Source organism: Ascaphus truei, chromosome 2 (assembly GCF_040206685.1).
Source record: "Ascaphus truei isolate aAscTru1 chromosome 2, aAscTru1.hap1, whole genome shotgun sequence".
NCBI classification, from domain to species: Eukaryota; Metazoa; Chordata; class Amphibia; order Anura; family Ascaphidae; genus Ascaphus; species Ascaphus truei.
Window position 1 is genome coordinate 331,815,186 of NC_134484.1, and position 16,588 is coordinate 331,831,773.

At 45.7% G+C, this 16,588-nt stretch overlaps 1 protein-coding gene across 8 annotated transcripts in view; it reads right to left on the reverse strand.

The window, feature by feature from the left end:
* The window catches only part of LOC142487400 (amphiphysin-like), a 266,254-nt gene that overhangs the window by 1,559 nt on the left and 248,107 nt on the right, over positions 1–16,588 (reverse strand). For all 8 annotated transcript variants that reach the window (XM_075586654.1, XM_075586650.1, XM_075586649.1 and 5 more), the window contains 3 exons: positions 15,847–15,950; positions 2,313–2,579; positions 1,709–1,810 (listed from right to left, as the gene is read on the reverse strand). In XM_075586654.1, coding sequence (XP_075442769.1) covers positions 1,709–1,810; positions 2,313–2,579; positions 15,847–15,950 — 473 coding nt within the window. The remainder of the gene's footprint in view (positions 1–1,708; positions 1,811–2,312; positions 2,580–15,846; positions 15,951–16,588) is intronic.

Here is a 16,588-nt window from a genome sequence, read left to right on the forward strand (position 1 = left end):
TCGGGCCCCGCACCCTCAGGTGCCCGCACTCCCTCCTTTCATCGGCGACGGGATACAACTTCTACCCGATCGGAGGGGAAGCTAGAGGATAGAACAAGGAACCTCCATCTTCCCCTCCCCACTCAGGTCGGGCAGAAATTGGATCCCAGCGCAGACAGGAGGAGGGAGGAGAGGGAGAGGAAGAAGTGCGGAGTCCCCGGACTGTCAGAGAGAGGTGTGTCTGTGTCTCTATGTGTGTCTCTGTGTCTTGGTTCATTTGTGAGGCGTCTTACCATTTCCGGAGCGGGTCACCTCCTGTAGCGTCGCGTTGCCATGGTGACTGATGTTAAATGTTAAACGGCTGTTGTGTATGGCGCAATAAATTTGAACTTTTGAAAAATCCGTGGAGCGCTGGATCCTTCCTTTTATAGTTCAAGTCTGGATGATTGCAACAGGTATCCCTTTTGAACCAGCAGCACCGTTAATACTGTTATGTATATGATTTATGGTGTGCAGTATATAATTGTTTTTTGATGTTAAATGATGCCACGATGTCATATGATGACATGTTGGCAACGTGATGTCACATGCCGCCGTGTCGTCATGTCACTATGACGCTGCCGGAGGAGGACCACTCATCAAGGTAAGTCCCCTTAACTTTTATACTGGGGGGGCTCCCCTGTCAGTGTGCCGCCTTGGGCCCCGCAAAGCAGATACAGTAGTTCTATTACAAACTACACTTTTTTTACTGTGAAAATAGCATGGTCAAGTGGTGAAGATAAGATGTACGTGTCACTTGCCAATTTATATTTTCCATATACTGTATTGTCTTCTTATAATAAGGAAACATGACTTGTAAAAAAAGTATCAATAATTTAAATTAATTTCTGAGTCTGCAAACACTCAGTCGCTCTTCTTCTATAGTCCGTGTTAGAGGTATATCAACTTTTTTGTTGCTAAAACAATATACTATACTAATGTACTATATTTGTAAATATAACTGGTATAATTTTTCCAGTACAGTGGCTCTGCATAAAACTTGTAAAAATTGCAAATCAGAATTGTCAGATTATTGAAGTAAACTGACTCAATTTTGGCACAAACATAGAAACATTACATTTGACAGCAGATAAGAACCACTTAGCCAATATTGTCTGCACATTTTCCTATATGTTGTAAAACCGCATACTCTATTTAATCCTTGGCTTACTTTTAAGTGTACTTTTAAGCCTTTTGTCTTTTTCAAGCATTTTTTAGTTCCTTTACTGTATATGCCCCTACCACCTCTCTTGTGAGGCTATTCCACAAATCTACCACCCCTTCCATGAAGAAGTATGTCCTCACATGTCCTCTTATGCTACGACCGTCCAGCTTCAGAGCAGGACCTCTTGTTCTACCATTCTCTTTCTCTGAAATATGCTTCCCTTGTTGACATTCTTTATTTGAAAGTTTCATTCATAACTTCCATCTCCATATTCATTACAAATAGGGTCAAATAAAAACTTGGATATCACACAATAAAAAAAGAAAAACAGAGACAAGGTATCTAATGCATTGGTTCATTTGGACCTTTACCTTAAAGTAGTAGCTATACTGTGAGTGCTGTAGTGTACAGCGATACGCAAGTTAGATGTGTATGGCTGCAGCACTGGTGAGAAAGAACCCATTCTGGGCCTTTTAAAATTGCTGACCTACGGTAACTTCCTATACCAGGAGCCTACTGAATTACCTGATCAGCAGCTGCTACAGAGGTGATGACAAGCACAATATCCCCTCTCTTTAAGTTGAGCTCATCATCATTAGCCGCCTCAAAATCATGAAGTACCTCGACCTGAAAATATGTACAATGGATACTATAATCAGTACAATACTTAGCGACAGGGATGCTTGAAACGTTCTGACACTAACTTCCTTTTTTCACTCTTGCATGACACAACTATACAGAATTCAGAGAAATAGAGTTTGATACAGTACATACATTAACACAAATGACACAATAAGGTATTCATGACTAAAAAGCACTCTCCCACTCTCATTACTAGAAACATGGACTACCGTAGTACTGTAGCTAAGCATATACCATGTATAATTTTCACTGGAAATAATCACAATTGTAGCTGAATTTTTACTACCTGTTGATATCTAAAAATGATAGGATTATTATAATATTAGTGGACTGTTTAATAAAATTTGATACATTGTAATATAATAGAATGATTATAATATGTTATTATAATATTAATATGATAATTCCTATAGCAGGAAATGAATGTCAAAATGAAATGTCACAAAAGGACACATAAATCATAAAACAAATATGGAAAAAAATTAACCTTAAATAGGAAACCCGTAGGTATTTCCTGGGATGTGGTGCTCCCGGAGGTGGAAAGGTCTTCAGTGCCTTCGCTAGTAGTGCTCTGACTTTGCTCCACTGAGGAAACCTGGACTGCATCACTTTCAACTTGAACATCTTCTACAAGATCCTTGAGTTCAGTGGCTACAACATCTATGACTTGCGTGGAAACACCATCCTCATCTTCCTCTTCATCTTCATGGTTAGAGGCTGGCTCTATTACGACTGATGGAATGCAGGTAATTTCCTACAATTGTGATGATTACATTTTTTTTAGATTTTGAGGAAACACAATGTGCATTTTCAGTGCAACCATAAGATATTCTTTAAGTACACAGAATGTTAAGTCTATTTTAATATCATAAAAATGTACTGAAAACTAAAATGTTGGATGGGCATGGATAATGTTTGCATGCACCCACCTGTAAAAGAAATGTCTCATCCACAGCCCTTCCAAATTGTAATAAATCATGGACACAAGGGATGGAAAGGTATACAATGAATTGCAAAGAAAGTTTCTCTCTAGCAGAGATGGGTGAACCAGTCCAAATCTGTGTCCCGGATTTTTTAGACCAAATCCACCCCCCACACCAAAATCCATCTGTGGATTTGACACTAAAAAAATCAGGATACAATCCGGACGAATTTTTAAAAATTAGATCTGTTGCTGGATCTTTAAAAATCCTCACACGGATTAATCTACGGAGAGAAAGATTATCGGATTAATCCATGTGCGGATTTTTAACAATCCGGACACGGATTTCGGAGTGCTGTCTAAAATAAAATAAAAAATGTGAAACAGCGGACTTGCCTTTTTTAGACTGATCCGTAGAGATCGGAGACCAAAGGAACTCGCCGATTTGTGGCGGATTTAAATTCGCAAAAAGAAAAAATCACTCATGTCTACTCTCTAGCACTGATAAGAGTTAAATCTCAAAGCATACCGTATGACAAATAGTTTTAGCTGAAGCAATCCATTGTTATATGTCATCCATAAGCTAAGGGTTTTTAAAAGAAGACGTGATATAACTTGTAATTTAAGGGTCAAATAACTAAAATAAAACTAGTTACTTTTGAGAAAAATACAGGAAATCAAAGTCCACATGTTTTTTTAGATTCTAAATACATTGGGGGAAAAAGATTGTAACGTGTATTTAGTTTCTGAACATTTGTTCTCAATCTGGTCAAATATTGCTCTTTCCTCTTTTTTGTATTTTAAACAAAAAGTCAGAGTATTAATTATTCATTGTTTATTGCCTGTGAATTTGAGAAAATACTATAGCTGGTGCACATCATTATATAATGATATGGTGAATTATCTTAGTGTATCAAACTTATGTACGACACAAAGACTTACTACGGTAGTTTCTTTGGCATGCAGTGGAGAGAGAACTTTCAAATTTAAGAAGTGTAGCCAGTTGAGTGTGTATACATATGTATATATGTACAAAACACAAATAAATACCGCAATCAAAACTCTCTTGAAAATAACTAATGTCTATAGACAGAGAATCCCTGAAAATTAGAGGCAGTACTAATAGCAGCAGAATAATTGTCAAAAACAACAAGATGTAAAGTCCAGCAAGAAAAATCACAATGAAGCCTGTATGGCCATATAAGTGCAAGAGTACTCAGCCAGATGATGCACGAAAAGTCCCTGATGTAGATAGAATTGCTTCCAGGAGAGGTAGCCCCGATGAGGTGCAGCATATCATGAAGTCCTTAGAGATAAAGACTATCCATAATTAAGCAACAAGGGGTGACCGTCTGTACCACTAGAGTGGCTACAGTACCTCTCCTGGAACCAATTCTATCTACATCAGGGACTTCTCGTGCATCATCTGGCTGAGTACTCTTGCTCTTATTTGGCCATACAGGCTTCATTGTGATTTTTCTTGCTGGACTTTACATCTTGTTGTTCCCCATACAGGGGTGTAACATCTCGGGACTTGAGCATTTAGCTACACTATGGCCTTTTTTTGTACTATCTGCATTGGGCATGTTTGCAACCAATAGATCTTTACAGGATACTTAGTTTAGACATGTGTCTTTTTGTATCCACCATGCAAACACTTGTTCTCATGCTTTAAATTGCAATTTGTTCTATGTGAGGGGTTTACATTCATGTGAGATTGGTTCTAATGTTAGCAGCATTATATTTGCTTTTGAGGCTCATGAACATTGACCCCAGTGTGATCTGTCTATTTAGGTTCCATTTCTTACAGTACTCTTTTTTGCAAATAGTTCTTATTATTTGTCCTTTTTTGCATTGATTTTTTTCAGGAGGTTTTTCTAGTCTGTTTCCATTTGTGTTATTTTAGGTTTATGTGTTAGATGTGTTTGATTAAAATTATTTGCTTACTACTTTAATCACATCTTTTTTGTATTATTCATGTGATATGTCTGAGTGCTTATTTTGGGGGCTTCTTTGTTCTTGGTGTTTTTGATATATATATATATATACAGTGTTCGACAAATCACCCAAAAATCTACTCGCCCAACCAAAAAATCTACTCGCCACCTAGTCCCGCCCCCATCCCGCCCCTAGTCCCACCCCCAACCCTAGTCCCGCCCCCAACCCCGCTTTAAAATAAAATATATAAATAAAATACATTTAATAAATTCCTAGGCAGAACAACATTCGTTTTTGACATAAATGTATTTATTGTATTACATTATACTACAATTAGTCCTTGTTACGTGTGTGTGTGTGTGTGTGTGTGTGTGTGTGTGTGTAAATGTCGGATCTAGAAATAAAAGCCAGATGTGAATGACATGTTTCCTGAACCCCTTAACCAGGACGTCCCCGTTTCATAATATCTAAAGCAGCAATCCCGCCTGGGATCTTACCTGATCCGCAGTCCCTCAATGTCCAGGTACCCTCATTCCCGCAATGTTATACATTGGAGGGGAGGTGTTCCCTACCTGTCTTCTGGGTTAGGGGGAGTTCCGATGTCTTCCGTGTGAAGCTTGAGTCAGATCTGGAAGAAAGCAGTATAGGTTATTTCGGTGTAGGTATAGGGCAGTTAAGATATATAGGGTAAATAAGAGATCCAGATCCAGAGTGTGGGTGAGAGATACAGCGAGAGAGGGTGACAGAGAGACACAACGAGAGACGGTGACAGAGAGACACAGCGAGAGAGGGTGACAGAGAGACACAGCGAGAGAGGGTGACAGAAAGACACAGCGAGAGAGCGAGGGTGACAGGGAGAGTGAGAGAGAGAGGGTGAAAGGGAGAGCGAGAGAGAGGGTGACAGGGAGAGTGAGAGAGAGGGTGACAGGGAGAGCGAGGGTGACAGGAAGAGAGAGAGGGTGACAGGGAGAGTGAGAGAGAGAGAGGGTGACAGGGAGAGCGAGAGAGAGAGAGGGTGACGGAGAGCGAGAGAGAGAGAGGGTGACAGGGAGAGCGAGAGAGAGAGAGGGTGACAGGGGGAGAGAGAGAGAGGGTGACAGGAAGAGCGAGAGAGAGGGTGACAGGGAGAGCGAGATAGAGGGTGACAGGGAGAGCGAGAGTATGTGGGTGTGGTGGTGGATGACTGACTGACTGACACTTGGGTCCGTGACTGACTGACTGACTGACTGGGTGGGTGGGTGACTGGGTGACTGGGTGGGTGACTGACTGACTGGGTGTGTGGGTGACTGACTGACTGACTGGGTGGGTAACTGACTGACTGACTGGGTGGGTGACTGACTGACTGGGTGGGTGACTGACTGGGTTACTGACTGACTGGGTGGGTGACTGACTGACTGGGTTACTGACTGACTGGGTGGGTGGGTGACTGACTGACTGACTGGGTGACTGACTGACTGGCTGGGTTGGTGACTGACTGACTGGGTGACTGACTGACTGGGTGACTGACTGGGTGGGTGACTGACTGGGTGGGTTTCTGACTGACTGACTGACTGGGTGGGTGACTGACTGGGTGACTGACTGACTGGGTGGGTGACTGACTGGGTGGGTGACTGACTGACTGGGTGGGTGACTGACTGACTGACTGGGTGGGTGGGTGACTGACTGACTGGGTGGGTAACTGACTGACTGACTGACTGGGTGGGTGACTGACTGGGTTACTGACTGACTGGGTGGGTGACTGACTGGGTTACTGACTGACTGGGTGACTGACTGGGTGGGTGACTGACTGGGTGGGTTTCTGACTGACTGACTGACTGGGTGGGTGACTGACTGGGTGACTGACTGACTGGGTGGGTGACTGACTGGGTGGGTGACTGACTGACTGGGTGGGTGACTGACTGACTGACTGGGTGGGTGGGTGACTGACTGACTGGGTGGGTAACTGACTGACTGACTGACTGGGTGGGTGACTGACTGGGTTACTGACTGACTGGGTGGGTGACTGACTGGGTTACTGACTGACTGGGTGGGTGGGTGACTGACTGGGTGACTGACTGACTGGCTGGGTGGGTGACTGACTGACTGGCTGGGTGACTGACTGACTGGGTGGGTGACTGGGTGACTGACTGGGTGGGTGACTGACTGGGTGGGTGACTGACTGACTGGGTGGGTGACTAACTGACTGACTGGGTGGGTGACTGACTGACTGGGTGACTGACTGACTGGGTGACTGACTAACTGGGTGACTGACTGACTGGGTGGGTGACTGACTGACTGGATGGGTGACTGACTGACTGGGTGGGTGACTGACTGACTGGGTGGGTGACTGACTGACTGACTGGGTGGGTGACTGACTGACTGGGTGGGTGGGTGACTGACTGGGTGGGTGACTGACTGACTGGGTGGGTGACTGACTGGGTGGGTGGGTGACTGACTGGGTGGGTGGGTGACTGACTGGGTGACTGACTGACTGAGGGGGAGTGACTGACTGGGGGAGTGACTGACTTGGGGGGTGACTGACTGGGGGGGTGACTGACTGGGGGGGTGACTGACTGGGGGGGGTGACTGACTGGGGGGGGGGGGGGTGACTGACTGGGTGGGTGACTGACTGGGTGGGTGACTGACTGGGTGGGTGACTGACTGGGTGGGTGACTGACTGACTGGGTGGGTGGGTGACTGACTGGGTGGGTGGGTGACTGAATGGGGGGGGTGACTGACTGGGGGGTGACTGACTGGGGGGGTGACTGACTGGGGGGGGTGACTGACTTGGGGGGGTGACTGACTGGGGGGGTGACTGACTGGGGGGGTGACTGACTGGGGGGGGTGACTGACTGGGGGGGTGAATGACTTGAGGGGGTGACTGACTGGGGGGGGGGTGACTGACTGGGTGGGTGACCGACTGTTACTGTGTGGTGAGGTAGATGACTGATTGGGGGGTACCTCTGGTACTGACTGACTGGGGGGGTGACTGACTGGGGGGGGGTGACTGACTGGGTGACTGACTGACTGGGTGGGTGACTGACTGACTGGGTGGGTGACTGACTGACTGGGTGGGTGACTGACTGACTGACTGGGTGGGTGGGTGACTGACTGACTGGGTGGGTGACTGACTGACTGGGTGGGTGACTGACTGGGTGGGTGGGTGACTGACTGGGTGGGTGGGTGACTAACTGGGTGACTGACTGACTGAGGGGGAGTGACTGACTGGGGGAGTGACTGACTTGGGGGGTGACTGACTGGGGGGGTGACTGACTGGGGGGGTGACTGACTGGGGGGGGTGACTGACTGGGGGGGGGGGTTACTGACTGGGTGGGTGACTGACTGGGTGGGTGACTGACTGACTGGGTGGGTGACTGACTGACTGGGTGGGTGACTGACTGACTGGGTGGGTGACTGACTGACTGGGTGGGTGGGTGACTGACTGACTGGGTGGGTGACTGACTGACTGGGTGGGTGACTGACTGGGTGGGTGGGTGACTGACTGGGTGGGTGGGTGACTAACTGGGTGACTGACTGACTGAGGGGGAGTGACTGACTGGGGGAGTGACTGACTTGGGGGGTGACTGACTGGGGGGGTGACTGACTGGGGGGGTGACTGACTGGGGGGGGGGGTGACTGACTGGGTGGGTGACTGACTGGGTGGGTGACTGACTGACTGGGTGGGTGACTGACTGACTGGGTGGGTGACTGACTGACTGGGTGGGTGGGTGACTGACTGGGTGGGTGGGTGACTGAATGGGGGGGGGGGTGACTGACTGGGGGGTGACTGACTAGGTGGGTTACTGACTGGGGGGGGTGACTGACTTGGGGGGGTGACTGACTGGGGGGGTGACTGACTGGGGGGGTGACTGACTGGGGGGGGTGACTGACTGGGGGGGTGAATGACTTGAGGGGGTGACTGACTGGGGGGGGTGACTGACTGGGTGGGTGACCGACTGTTACTGTGTGGTGAGGTAGATGACTGATTGGGGGGTACCTCTGGTGTCCTACGCACACACACAGTCTGACACACACACACACACACACACACACAATGTCTGACACACACAATGTCTGACACACACACACGCTCTGCCTCTCCTGGGTCTCTCACCACCGCATCACTCCTCCGCTCCCACATTCGTCTCTGCCCTGGGCCTGTGACATAACTCGTGACCTACCTCCCAGAGGTCTATCTGCTCCCTGGTGTCCGGGCCGCTGCTCGGGGGGCTGATGGGGTTGCCGTCCACGGACCAGCGGCGGGGCAGTACCGGCCTGGTCCCCGGGGGCGGCTCCATGTCCCAGTGCCTCGTGTGCTCCTGCTCGCTCTCTGAACCGTCTGAGGCAGCGGGGACGCGCGCCGGAACGGAAAGAGAGTGACCAATCCGCGCAGAGCAGGGAGCACACCAATGATCGCTCAAAGGGGAGACAGTGGAAAATCCGAGTAGGGGTGGGACCAGGGGGAGGGAACCCACCAATCACAGTGTGGGGCATGGCGTGGGGATGCAATGCGAGGCGGCGATTGGCTGGGAGCGCAAGACATGGCACACAACGCTGGCGGGCAATCAGCGGACGGGTGAGTGTGCGCGTGTGCAGAGAGCAAGGCGGGAGAAAAAGGGAAAGAGCCACCGGAGAGCGGACAGCATAGCGGAGAGCAGCAGTCAATCAGTGGCGAGCAGGAGCCTCAACTAATCACAAGGGAGGCCGCTCGTTAGGGGCGGGCTCATATAGAGCCTGGCCGCGCACCCAGAAAGCAGTCAGGTAGGGGGAGTTTTTTTTTTTTCAGCGCAAGCAGGGAAATTTTAAAAAACAAACACGTGTGCTGCTTGGGCCAATATTTACTCGCCCGGAGGTTAAATCCACCCGCCCCGGGCGTGTAAATGTATAGGATTGTCGAACACTGTATATATATATATATATATATATATATATATATATATATATAGCTGAACCCTGTTATAACGCGGTGCTTGGGGTCCACATAATGCGACCGCATTATAAAGGGGATCGTAAAAGAAATGGCCGTGATCAGGGGTTCCGCATCCGTCGGAGGAGGAGAGCTGGGATAACCCTCCCAGCTATCCCAGACCTGGCGTGGCAGCGGCACCCCCACGCAGGACTTACCCGGTATCGGCAGCTCTCTCCTCTCCCTGCTTCAGCCTCCGGAGAGAGAGGGGGGAGGGAGGGGGGAGTGTGTGTGTGTTTGTGTGTGTCATTAATCTCTCATTGTAATAATTCTGTGGTGTTAAAGGGTCACAAATAGCTGGTTAGCCCAGGCTCTGACCAATATCCTTTATTAGAAAGTTTAACAGGTGAATCAGTGCATACTTGACATGGTAATAATAAAATTATAAGCAAACTCCAGCCTCAAAAAAAAACCCAGTGCTTGGGCCCCCCTCTTCCAAGTGAGGGTGAAACTGCAGATTTCAAAGAAAAGCGAAGGAAATGTTTACGGCAACTCATCTTATAACGTGGATGACTCAGTCGCTGTTTGTTGGTGGTCACAGAGGCACGTGCCTCCCACAGAAGCCAAAAACTGCTATTCAGAATGAGATGTCTTTAGTTAACTCAGCACAGACATTGTGATTGTTAGCTCGTGAATCATTTCCAGGCAGGAATAGTTGCGCTCAAGGGAATGAGGGTTGTGAAATCTGTGTGTTTACTGCAGTCCCTTTCTAGCGAATGACTAGCATACCCGTTATCAGAACGAAAACCGACTTGGAGACTCGACATATGGCACGCAGGAAAAGAGCGTTATCTGGTGGATATCTGTGTGAAAGGCAGGAGGAGCAGGAAGGAACACGCTCTTTATTACCAGCGACCATTCTCTCGCACTCAACATGAGAAATGTATTCTTTTCTAATTTCTCCCTGATAAAAGCCCCTTCTTTAGGAGAAGGGGGGGGGGGGGGCAGGCAGGCAGAGAGCACTATAGTAAAGAAGCTTGAAAGTGGTATTTTCCAGCATGGGGGGCTTGTTCACCCTTAGGGATCCCAGAAAACAAAAGAGACTCCGAGTGATGGGAAGGACATGGGCACTGGATACATAAAGTGACAGAAAGAAAGGGGAAGGGGGTTACGGAGAGGGACGAGAGAGAACAGCAAAGAAAAGGTGGATTCTCTGTTTTGTTACCTATAAATAGTTTTAAATGGCATTTTATGGGGGGGTCCCTGGTCACACAGATGTACAATAGCTTTTGGTGGGGCTGTAGTGTAAAACGTTTGGGGGCCATTACATTGTGCCAGAAGCCGGGAAACCTCATTCCCACCCCTCCCACATGTGATGTCCCATGACCCCGTGGGGTCATTTGATGCAGGAGCCGAGGAGGAGGGGGGGGAGGTGCCAGGAGCCAGAGCAGGCAAAAGGGCATTAAAAGGTAGGAGATCTTCTAAATCGGGAGTCACGTTCAAACCGCGTTATAAGCAGATCCACGTTGTAGAGGGTCGTGCTATAACGGGGTTGAGGTATATATATTTATATATAGTACCTGGTACCTCGCTGGGAAATATGCTAATAGTTATGTAAAGTATATTTACATGTCTCATCCCACACTTCACAAAAGGATTTCCATACCAACTATATAGAGTTGATAAGCCAAGGTACCAACCTAATGTCTGGAATGGTGTCAGACTCAACAGGACTAGAACCCACAACCACTGCTTTTCTAGGCCACAGTTCTTTTTTTGAAAAAAAAAGCACTTGGTGCGAGCTAAACCAGCTGATGGGTAGTGGTCACTATCATATCCTACTTTAGAGCTGCTCACTGCTCACTCACATAGCAAATATTTAAAAAGGGAGCTAGATCACAACCGAGAAATTACAGACCTGTAAGCCTGACTTCAATACAGGCATACCCCGCTTTAAGTACACTCACTTTAAGTACACTCGCGAGTAAGTACATATCGCCCAATAGGCAAACGGCAGCTCACGCATGCGCCTGTGATCACGTCCTGAACAGCAATACCGGCTTCCTACCTGTACCCGAAGCTGTACGCAAGCAGGGAGACTATAGAGCCTGTAACAAATGCGTTATTTACATCAGTTATGCACGTATTTAACGATTGCAGTACAGTACATGCATCGATAAGTGGGAAAAGGGAGTGCTTCACTTTAAGTACATTTTCGCTTTACATACATGCTCCGGTCCCATTGCGTACGTTAATGCGGGGTATGCCTGTAGTAGGGAAACTACTTGAAAGTTTAATACAGGATAATATTCAGGAATACCTAATGAAAACAAAATTATTAGTAATAGTCAGCATGGATTTATGAAGGATAGATCTTGCCAAACTAACCTTATTTGTTTCTTTGAGGAGGTAAGTAGGAATTTAGACCAGGGTAATGCAGTTGATGTGTTCTACTTAGATTTTGAAAAGGCTTTTGATACAGTTTCACACAAGAGGTTGGTGTACAAAATAAAAACAATTGGACTCAGTAATAATATATGCACCTGGATTGAAAACTGGTTAAAGGACAGACAACAGAGGGTTGTCATAAATGGAACTTTTTCAGGTTGGGCTAAAGTCGTGAGTGGAGTACCTCAGGGATCGGTACTGGGACCCCTGCTTTTTAACTTGTTTATTAATGACCTTGAGGTTGGGATCGAGAGCAAAGTCTCCATCTTTGCTGATGATATTAAATTGCGTAAGGTAATAGAATCAGAGCAGGATGTAATTTCTCTTCAGAAGAAATTGGAGAGACTGGAAACATGGGCAGGTAAATGGCAAATGAGGTTTAATACAGATAGATGTCAGGTTATGCATTTGGGATGCAAGAATAAAAAAGTGACTTACAAATTAAATAGAGATATATTGGGGGAATCCTTGATGGAGAAGGATTTAGGAGTGCTTGTAGACTGCAGGCTTAGCAATAGTGCCCAATGTCATGCAGTAGCTGCAAAGGCAAACAAGATCTTATCTTGCATCAAACGGGCAATGGATGGAAGGGAAGTAAACATAATTCTGCCCCTTTACAAAGCACTAGTAAGACCACACCTTGAATATGGAGTACAATTTTGGGCACCAATCCTAAGAAAAGACATTATGGAACTAGAGAGAGTGCAGAGAAGAGTCACCAAATTAATAAAGGGGATGGACAATCTAACTTATGAGGAGAGGCTAGCAAAATTAGATTTATTTACATTAGAAAAGAGGCGTCTAAGAGGGGATATGATAACTATATACAAATATATTCGGGGACAATACAAGGAGCTTTCAAAAGAACTATTCATCCCACGGGCAGTACTAAGTACTCGGGCCATCCCTTAAGGTTGGAGGAAAGGAAATTTCACCAGCAACAAAGGAAAGGTTCTTTACAGTAAGGGCAGTTAAAATGTGCAATTCATTACCCATGGAGACTGTGATGGCAGATACAATAGATTTGTTCAAAAAAAGGTTGGACATCTTTTTAGATGGGAAAGGTATAAAGGGATATACCAAATAAGTATACATGGGAAGGATGTTGATCCAGGGATTAATCTGATTGCCAATTCTTGGAGTCAGGAAGGAATTAATTTTTCCCCTTAATGGGGTTTTTTGTTTGCCTTCCTCTGGATCAATAAGTAAGTATAGATATAGGATAAAGTATCTGTTGTCTAAATTTAGCATAGGTTGAACTTGATGGACCTATGTCTTTTTTCAACCTCATCTACTATGTAACTATGTAACATGTAACTATGTAATATATATTAGCATATCTCACAGGCATCTCAGGTGTGCTCCACAAGGAACATTAACCAGGAAGTGGAAGTGGTCTGCTTTTAAAGGAAGCTAGTGCGAGGGAGCTATATGCACTCATTTTGGTGCTACATGAAGGTCACAGCACATAAAGTGTTATTGGGTTGACAAGTCTAAAGCAATTTAGGAATGGAATATGATGTCAGACCTAACAAGATCACAAGTTGAACCCACACAACCTCTGTTATTCAGAACAACAGGTCTAGCAGTATCAGCTAAACCAGCTGATGGTTAGCACCACTGTCACAGTATACTTAGTTTTGACTTGAGCTCTACTTCTCATTGAGTTCACATACCTGTACAAAGCACTTTACCCTCTACAGGAATAAAGATGCATACAGTATCTAATAAGCAGTCTTCTACCATGACACAGTGTGTAATAGGGCAATGTTTGAGGTTGCTGCTACATAACTCAATGGAAAGGAAAATTCTTTGATAAAGTACCTATCGGCACAAAACGCGTTGGAGGATTTTTCACCTACTTGTTCCACGATTATTGCCTATTACATTTTTATTATCTCTCTAGTCACGTCTTGCACGTTTGGTGTGCAATGCCATCTTTTCCCTTTTTTTTTTTTGCTTCTACCATGAGACAGCTTCTGGCGTGGGAAGACACACTGTCTTTATCCTTTATAAGATTAGAAGTATATTTGTGTCTGTCATAAATCATGTGTTTTATTTAATCTCTTTTAGAATATGAAGAGAGAGAAAAGCAATCCTTTACAGAAGGTGTACTCCTAAGTACTCCAAGTGGGTAAAATACCCTTTAGATGTATAATGATCTGGACAAAGTAACTTTTAATACAAATGCAATTAAAAAGAATGAAAAAGGACCACCAAAGAGCTGCAAAATAGAGGATATATTAACGTAATATGATGTATCCGTGATGTACCAACGTAACCGAGTTAAAAAGTTATACATTTATTAAGAGACAGAATTAAGTGAAAAATAAAAGAAAACGTAATCATAAAAAGCACAAGATCTGAGAGTGATCAAACCACAATATGTACTGGTCCTAGTAGTGAGACCTAGCACTTAGTTGTAATTTAAGCAAAATAATAAGCATACCCTCCCCCCCCTCCCCAGGCCCATTCCTTCTCCTCCCTCCCCAGGCTCATACAATACCTTCTCCTTCCTCTCCAGACCCATACCTTTCTCCCCAGGCTCATACCTTCTCCTCCCTCCCAAGGCCCATAACTTCTCCTCTTTATTCAGGTCCATACATTTCCCCCTCCCCAATGTCCATACCTTCTCCTCCCTCACAAGGCCCATACCCTCTCCTCTCTACCCAGGTCCATACCCTTTTCTCCCTCCCCAGGCTCATACCTTCACCCCCCTCCCTAGGTTCATACCTTCTCCTCACTACCCAGGCGCATACCTTCTCCTCCCTCCCCAGGCCCATAACTTCTCCTCTTTATTCAGGTCCATACATTTCCCCTTCCCAAGTTCCATACCTTCTCCTCCCTCCCCAGGCCCATACCCTCTCCTCCCTACCCAGATCCATACCTTATACTCCCTCCCAAGTTCCATACATTCTCCTCCCTCCCCAGGCCCATACCCTCTCCTCCCTACCCAGATCCATACCTTCTACTCCCTCCCCAGGCTCATATCGTTTCCTCCCTCCCCATGCCCATACCCTCTCCTCCCTACCTAGATCCATACCTTCTACTCCCTCCCCAGGCTCATACCTTCTCCTCCCTACCCAGGTCCATACCTCATCCCCCCTCTACCCAGGCCCATACCTCATCCCACTCTACCAAGTTCCATACCTTCTCCCACTTGCAGGCCTATACCTCACCTCCCATTCGCCAGGCCCATACATCCCCCCCTTACCCCTCCCAAGACCTAAACCTATCACACCCATCTTCAGGCCCAATGCAGTGAGCATGAAAACAGAAACTAGAAATAATGTACATTATTTTCAGGGTCTTTTTTTCTGTTTGGGAACATCAAAAGTAAGGCAATTGCTAAAATTATTATATCGTAGCATTAAATTTGGGGCAGTATTGAGCTTGGTACACACAATAGTATACAGATGATCAAGGCTGTATAAATATATATTCAAAGTATAATTATTCAAATGAAATATTTTTTAAAACAAAAAACACTTTCTGTACATACTTAGTAATAATTAGGGCTCCCAAACAAAACAAGGACATCCTAACACATGTTGTGGCATCATATGTCCCTTTCTCCAGGGCAGGAACATATCATGATAACTAACCCTCTTTCTTATATACATCTACAGTACATGGTCACATGATGCAAATACAAAATCCATAAAAATTAAATTAATTAAAAGTACTAATACTAAGCACTGTGCCTTTTATTCCAAAGCTCATAATAAACAATTGCCATGAGCAATGCACCGGTGATACTGTATGCGTAAAATAATACATATTGGTAGATAGCGCCACGGGTCTTAAAGTTTGACAGAAACATTGTACCTGAGTTGCATTAGTCTCTTCTGCAGCTTCCAGCTCTGGCTCTTTTTCTTCCTCAACCACATCCTGTTCAGCTACAACAATACTTTCTTCTTTACTCACAGGTTCTACCTAAAACAGACACAACAGAACATAGCACTGAATCAATTAATGGGAACAAGATACCCAGGTCGAATTGCTATTAAACAAAGCATAAGCTTTGTGCTGGATTTCAGAAAACCAAATGCATTTGAAATAACACATTTCTAATATTTAAATTATTTAAATGCCCTGTCCAACCCCTTTGATGAAGTACATGACCGAATATTGTCCTATAATATCTCTGCTCATAACGTAGATATCCATATTCAGTCATCTACATCACCATGGGCAGGACAGATATGGAGACTGCTTCTGAGCTGCTCAGGGACACACAGAGAGAGACTGCTTCTCTCTGGGACTACTCTGTGCAGATCTTCCAGATTGATAGCTGGCATGGTGGGTTAACCATGCAGGGTTCCCATTCAGAAGCATTGACCCCTGCAGAGTTAATCCTCCAGGTCCGCTTTCTGTTATTGGGGATGTGATCGTGCATGGCTGTAGTGGGTACGTGATCATGCACTGCTGCAGTGTGGTCCGGCATCCTTGTGTAAGCGCGGCACCGAGTACAGTAAGATTGCTACATTTATACACTTGGCCAGCCATTTTGTCTACAATAAGATAGCCATTTGAGCTTGAAACATAGGCAGCCATCTTGAGGGGTAGT